This window comes from Monodelphis domestica, chromosome 2 (genome assembly GCF_027887165.1).
Source record: "Monodelphis domestica isolate mMonDom1 chromosome 2, mMonDom1.pri, whole genome shotgun sequence".
Lineage (NCBI taxonomy): Eukaryota > Metazoa > Chordata > Mammalia > Didelphimorphia > Didelphidae > Monodelphis > Monodelphis domestica.
Window position 1 is genome coordinate 76,125,243 of NC_077228.1, and position 7,784 is coordinate 76,133,026.

At 38.7% G+C, this 7,784-nt stretch overlaps 1 protein-coding gene across 3 annotated transcripts in view; it reads left to right on the forward strand.

The window, feature by feature from the left end:
• AXDND1 (axonemal dynein light chain domain containing 1) overlaps positions 1-7,784 on the forward strand; it is a 169,121-nt gene that overhangs the window by 149,278 nt on the left and 12,059 nt on the right. For 2 of the 3 annotated variants that reach the window (XM_007480883.3, XM_056815593.1), the window contains 3 exons: positions 4,111-4,202; positions 5,420-5,619; positions 7,338-7,688. In XM_007480883.3, coding sequence (XP_007480945.2) covers positions 4,111-4,202; positions 5,420-5,619; positions 7,338-7,420 — 375 coding nt within the window. In that variant the 3' untranslated portion in view covers positions 7,421-7,688. Of the gene's footprint in view, positions 1-4,110; positions 4,203-5,419; positions 5,620-7,337; positions 7,689-7,784 lie in introns of those variants that run through there. The other variant, XM_007480885.3, reaches the window with a different exon arrangement.

Below are 7,784 nucleotides of genomic sequence, written 5' to 3' on the forward strand. Positions count from 1 at the left end.
GTTTTGCAATCACATCACAAATACCTTATGCTAAGGCCAGTTGTAATATTGTAGGAAAACCCCACCATTATGTTTTTCTAGATGGTTTGTATTTCCTTCCTTGATCCCTGGGGGAGTCATCTTTGGGGAGCTGTGAGCTTGAGCAATGGAAAGGAAAGGATTGTTTGGGGGGGTTTTTTCACTATTATTCCTCTGTCAGAGATAGGAGATGAGAGGAAAACACTTCCAGTCTGATAAAATTTCATCTCATCTTCCCTTTCTCCATTTTCTTCACCTCATTATGTTCCCCTCTCATTTCTCCCTTATCTTCTCTCCAGGGAGGTAGGTGGTACAGTGGGTAGAGCACTTGGCCTGGTGTCAGAAAGACCTGAATTCAAATCCAGCCTAGAACACTTACTAGCTGTGTGACTGTGGGTCAGTCATACAGATCTTGGGTAATCTTTGTATGTCTCAGTTTCCTCCTTTGTAAAATAGAGATAACAATAGCACTTACCCCACCAGGGTTGTTGTGAGGATCAAATGCGATAATATTTGTAAAGTGCTTAGCACTGGCCCATAATTAGTGCTATATGAATATTAGCTGTTGTTATACAATTTTTGAGTTCCTTTCAAAGTTCTGGGACCCCCATGGAATGTGTTTTACTCCTCTCACTCCTCCTAGCCAGCACTTATAAAGCACTTTACATGTTATCTCATGTAATAATCTTTTCTTCCAAGTGCCCCTACATTTTCTTCCTTCCCAAATTTAGGAGTCACCCTCAATTCTTTAGATCTTCCATCTTTAAATCTGAGCTTCATTCCATAGCTACTAAGCTGTGGTAAATCTGGTTCTTGGGCTTTTTCTCTTTGTTTTATCACCAGTTTCTCAGGCCAATGAAGACTGATTCATCCTAGTCTATTGCTATAGAGACAGAAGAGGGGTTTGGTTGATTCTCTCCAACATTAGCAATCAGTTATCGAATAAGGGCTATATATGCATCCCTACTGATGATCTGCAAGCTGCAGTCATAAAGCCGAGGAGATTAAAAAGACCTAATGCGGTTAGGCTAGAGATGAGGTGGTATTCACTTAAGGGTAGGATTGTAGACAAGGAAGTTCAAAGGGACACAGGAATAGAGGGAGAGAGAAGGCCAGACAGTGACTGGATTAGTTAGTCTCATTCTGAAGGAGACTGTTCTTAACTATACCCACCAATAAATAAATCAGGAGAAGTCACTAGAGTCCTGTACATCCCAGACAATAAATAATGTAACAGGAGGCTGAAGGTTGACTTTGGACAGAAAAATTCCTGACTCTAAGGCTGGTACTCTATCCACTGTACTACCTAGTTGCCCCTATCTTTATTTACTCCTAGTTTAATTGAATTATAACCCTTAAGTGAAATGTATAAAATTTCTCCCTTTCTAGATTTTCTTATGACTTCTAACAAATATATGATCGGTTTTTGTGTAAGTTTCAGGGGTACATGAAAAATATGCATATTCCTTGTTTTCCCCATTTAGTTCTCCCCATGTAGTTATTAAGTCCAGTTAATTTTACTCTAATCCAAGGCTTTTTATTTTTCTTTTTGTTTGGATTATAACATTTTTGTGGTGGCATATTGAAAGTTCTTTTTATATATTATATAATTACATATAAGTATATATAAATTATTATATAAATTATTTCATTTTTACTATCACATTTTTAAAAAATTAGCTGTAGGATAGAAAAAAGTTGACTTACCTTTTTAAAAATCTATGATGATCTTTATACATTAAGCTTATTTTCTGTGATAACAACCAATAACAATTACAGAGCATTGGAAAGTTTACAAAACACTTCCCATACAAAGTAGGTTGACAGTATAATTCTTGAATTTACTTTTGGGGAAACAACTTTACAGAGGCCACAGCATCATAGACTTAGAATTGGAAGATACCTTAAGAGGTCATCTAGGCTACCCTTTTCATTTACAAATAAGGAAATAAGGTCCTTAGATGTGAAAAGACTTGGCAAAGGTCAAACAACTGGGAGTGACTAAATCTAATACCACAGCCTCTGTCCTCTTGAGTAAAGTGACTTATTCCATGTGCTAAATGTTTTATAAAGATTATCTAATTTAATCCTCACTACAACCATGGGATGTAGGTGCCATAATTATCTGCATTTTATGGTTTTGACTTGCCCAGGGCCCAGAGCTTTACACCCTCTGGCACCACCTAGCTGCCATCATCACACAGCTAGGAAGCAGTAGAGCTAATGGAAAGCCATGTTTCCTGACTACATTCAGCATTTTTTCCCCACTATATTTAATACTATTAATTATGTATTTTTAAACTTTGGGTTTTCTTCCTTTTATTGAATGTAGAATCTTAACTCCTCTTCCCTTTCTGCTCATTTCCACTGTTTTTTTTTCTTTCTTTAAAAAAAAAAATCCTTACCTTCCACCTTAGAATCAATACTGTGTATTGGTTCCAAGGCAGAAGAGAAGTAAGGACTAGGCAATGGGGGTGAAGTGACTTGCCCAGGGTCACACAGCTAGGAAGTGTCTGAGGCCATATTTGAACCTAGGACCTCCCATCTCTAGGTCTAGCTCTCAATCCATTGAGCTACCCAGCTGCCTCCTCCACTGTTCATTTTAAAATTAGTTTTTATCTGGAATATTAATCAGCTGATTGGGGCAAAAACTCTAAGATTCTTTCCTAACACTAATATTCTGTGATTTTAAATGTCATATAAACGTTTCCAGTAAAGGAAATTTCTTATCTTTTCTTCCTTTTATTACATTCTTCCTTATGACCCTCTTCTTATATCCAGCCCAGCTCTAGCGTCATCTCAAACTTGCTTCCTCTGGCATTTGGATATGATGTGGACTGAAGTGTCTCACTAGACCCTTTCAAGTAGCTGTAAACAATCAAAAGAACATGGAAACAATAAGTAGCTGATTAAAACGGGGTCACCTTTCAGATAAGACATATGGGTTGCTTAGTTCAGATTCCCAGTCACATCGTACTAGATTTAAACAATGCTCAGTGTCTACAATCATTGCTTTCCTTAGCGTTTACACAGAAAGAACAAAATTTGACCAGACGTTGCTCTGGAGTATTTAACCTATTATTAGCATCCTAGTTACATTGTGATTTGCTCCCTCCCCCCCACAAGTGGGCAAACAGAATGAATCACAGGTAAAGCTACCCAGACCAGAGTGGACCATGGGTATAATGACATCAGTTCCTTGGAAACAACAGGGCAACAACCAACCAAATGAATGACCCTATAAGCGACAGGGACTAGCCAGCCAGTGCCCTACTGATTACAACAGTCTGGGGTCCACACAAAGGCAGTGGGAAGAATGATAAAGGACCAGGAGGACCAGGAGGACCAGGAAAGCAAGGCACTTTATTGAAAGTGACATCCTCATTTATAGGGGGGGAAATACAGTCTAGAGTTTTTACCCAAACTTTCCATACACATGGTAACAGGTAATGTTTTGCACAATGCAATGCCATACATCAGTGATTTTCTAGGATACATCTCATACAGGGCTTAGAGGATGGGGGTGGTGTCTATAGGTTACAGGATATAACACAAGGACTTGCCTGGGTTGTATGACACATACACAAGAGCTGGCCTTTCTAGGGTTTCTAGGGGTAGTGAACACAAACATAATCTAAATGCAGAAGGCGAGAAAGGAAGGGGAATGTGGCTGGGGCCCCTCCATGGGCTGCCACATGACCCCTTCCTTAGTAACTAATCAAGATTAAAAGTATTCCTGAAAATCCCTACTCGCCTTACTTCCCTACCTTACTTCCCTTCCTGTCTTCTTTACACCTTACTAGCTGACTATAGCCATTCTGTAGCTATATTCTCTCACAATAAAGCCTGTTCCCTCATAATGGAATTAGTTTGAGCTGTTAATTCTTTAGTTGAGACTCTAATTTCATGGCTACATTAGAGAGAATAGATATTTTGGCAAATCAGTAGCCACACTGTGTTGCTTGTCCCTGCCCACTAAAACTGGATACTAGTTATGAATATTTTGGAAGACCTGCCCTAGAGCTCCTCAGTTAACTTGAGCTTCCTTGGTGAGACCCTTCACCTTGTCATATCGTTCGTCTCTCATGTTAGGAAGAAGTGATCGCTCTTGCTAAATTTAACAACTGTGAAAAGGAGAGATATGAATCGCTGGGGTTGGTTGAACATTTGCAAACGAAACTCCTGTAAGTATTAGGAACCAGAGTGGGAAAAGCCCTTGGGCATAGTCATGGTTCTGCCTGGGATTTTTCACAGACCAAAGATTTAAAGCTGCAGGCAATAGAATAGAATAGAAGAAATGTGGCTTCTTTTGTGGCCTTAAATCATTCAGTGGAAAAGTTTTGAAGGTTGTTCCAGTGTGTCCACTTTGGAACTGATCCTTAGCACTGCAGCTTCTCCCTTCTACATTAAGGAGTGGAGGATACTTCCCAGCCTCCACAGCCCCAGGGCTACCAAAGTGTGCTGATTTAAACTCTTCTGGTGTTTCCCCCCCTCTAATAGGGATGAATAAAGTGAAATTATTATCCATGAAAGCACCAAAGAACAAGTAAAAGTGTCTATAAGTCCTACTCTGCGGCCAATTCAGGGAATGGGTTATAATAATTATCTGGGAAACAAACGGTTCAGTAAAATTTGTGAAACATAAGGAAGGAGGACAAAATAAAACCACTCAACTTAACAAATATTATGCATCAGTTGTATAATGAGGGAGGTATAACATTTAGATAATATTGTTTCTATTCCTTGTTTTCCAACTAGCTCACAGTCCACTAAATAAATAAATACTTTTTGACAAATTTGAAGGGTATCTCTAAGAAGTTGATTAAGATGAAAACTTGGAAATAAAGATATTGGAAGAGAGGGAGTTATTTGATTTGTATTAGGGAGTCACATGAATTAAGAGAAGCCAAAAGTCATATACTTCGTGGAGGTAGTGCCATTTTTTTTAGGTGTTTTTAATGAGAGGCAGTATGGCACAGTGGATGTACAATTTGCCTATAAGCCAAGAAGACCTGGTTTCCAGCCCTGTCTCTGACACATTCTAGCTGAGTGATGCTAGGAAAGTCACTTAAATTCTTAGGACTCTAGATAATTTTTTAAGAGTATGTTTTACAGGAGGTGTTGACTTTCACTGATACAGGGAGATGCTTTAATTGGGAATTCTAATGAAACCTCAGGTGCAATTTCTGTTCCTATTGAAAGGTTACTGAAAGTTATATCTTTTTCCTTACATGATATGAGGACCAGAATTCTGAACATCTCTTACTATGAAATTCCATTTGGAAACTTTGAAGAATATAGATAACCCTAACAATTCATTCTTCCTATCTACAAATTCTTGTATCAAAAAAACTTTTTAACCCTCCATATCTCATCATTTTTTTTTCTGGGCTCTTGTTAGGGATACAGAAGTTCGAGTCCAGCTCGCAGAAGAGAAATATGAAGAAATAAATGAGAAGCTGACTATCGAACGTCTGAAAAACCAAGAACTAGAGAAAGAGCTGGATAAAATCCGAACACTCTTAACTGAGAGTAGAATCATAGAAGATGAGGAAGGGGAGGAGGAAGAGCCTAGAAAACCAGGCCCCTCAGAAAAGAGAGGTGATGGTCATATTCTAAGCTTAGAATAAGTCATAAATGTTTTAGAAAAGCTAAAAATCATTCAGAACACTTCCTGGTTTTTACTGAGAATCACAGAATCTTGGAACTAAAAGGGACTCTAGAGTTCACCTAGGCCAATCCCCTCATTTGGAAGTTTAGGAAACAGAGACCCAGAAAGACTAAGAAAATATCATCCATGGTCATACGCAGTAAAGGTGGGATTAGAATCTTGAGCGCTTTCTATTTGACCTGATTATACATCGATTACATATATATATAATATATATATAATATATATATATATATATATATATTTATATATATATATAAGGAAATCAGAACAAGTGCCCTGAAAATCCTGTTTTAAAAACCAGGCACAAGGAAGTTTGTCCGTTTGGTTGAGATTACAGAATCACAACATTTCAGAGGTCCAAGGGACCTTGATGAACATATAGGAGATAGGGGATGGATCTGTGAAGTTGTTAGTAGAGAGGACTCCCAGATGAGGAAACTCCCACCATTAAGGCAGGCTGGCACCATTTATTATTAGAGAGCTGCCTAAAACATTAAGAAGTTAAGTCATTGGTCTCATAGCCCTATGTTTGAGGCAGAATTGTAAATAAAGTCCTCCTGGACCTTCCAAGGCCTCCCAGACCAAGAAGTATGGACATGCAGCCTTTGCTTGAAGGCTTGCTGTCTTCCTTTGTAGGTAGTCTCCTCCTCCTTTGAACAGCTAACTGCAATTACAACTTGTTTCTTTATAGTTTCTAGTTCTGGCACCTAGTTCTGCTCCCTGGGATTAAATAGACTATGTCTAATCTTTTCTGTCTATTATAGGTCATTCATTAATAACTGAGAATAGTCTCAATAGGACCATTCCCAGATTGAGGGAAAAATATTAACTTCTTTATTAGAATACAAAAATTCTAACCTTATAAAAATCTATTCCTCGCTTGGCAAAGATTTCTCTACTTGGAGTAATGGAATTTGTTTTTGCACAGTCTTGTGTTATTCTGCAAGCATTGGTTTAAAACCCAGATTTAGGCTCTTACAAACTAATCATACAAGTAAATGACCCCTTCTTGTATCCACTCCTCCAGCTTCAGCCCCCACTATTGTGAGAATCGTAAAGCAAAAGCAGAAGCTTCACAGCTTAGAAAGCCTGAAAGAAAAGCTACTAATTTAAACTTGGAGGAGAGAAGAATTCTGAGACAGGAAGGGACAGCTGAGGAATCGATTTCCAGGCCCAGCAACCCTGCCCCCAAATATTTTCCCCACCCTGCCTGACATGTGTCACTTTTTTTTGTTACACTGCCTGAAGTTTCAGCAATTTGAAATTCATCGTCTCTAATAATTATCTCATTTGTTTGGCATTCGGTTTCTTTCTGGAAACCCTTACTTCTGTCTTAGCATTGATAGGTTCCAAGAAGGAAGAGCAGTAAGGGCTAGGCAGTTGGGGTTAAGTGACACAGGTAGGGAATGTCTGAAGGTAGATTTGAGGCCAGGTCCTTCAGACTCCAGGCCTGACTCTATCCACTGAGCCGCCTAGCTGCCCCTAGGTTTCCTCTTTTTAAAAATGAAAATGCTTCTGGGAGAGTTATGGGATTATCACATTAGCAGCGACTAGCTCTTTGAGAATGAGTTCTTATTTTATGTACTCTGTAATGTTATTAATATCATGGCACTTGAATTATTATGGTTTTCTTCTCTCTCCACAGGATCGAAGGGAAGTTCATCGAGTAAAGAAAAAACCTCAGGTCCTTCTAAAAGCAGATCAGGTTCCAAATTCAAACGTTATTGATAAGTAACTTCCACAAGGATGTTTTATTCACTTTCATTCCCAATGGTCACATTCACTGAACACAATAACCCCATCTCAGCTCCACAGCTGAAGATACAATTCAAAACATAGCATTCCTGTTGAGAGATAGCACTTGCAGAGAATTTCTGAACAGAAATGCCTTTCCCCTGCCTGAATCCTTTGTTAATAAGTCTTGATGATTGTTGTAATGAATCAGTGTAATGCCTCGGTGTTACAGAGGCCTGGATTAAACAAGACTTGTGCAAAAGTTGGCTGATCCCTTCATTCATCTCCTGGTAGAGGTCTGTGGTAATCCTCGTTTAAAATTTAAAACGTTAAAGTTTAAAATCCTCGAAGAGGAGGA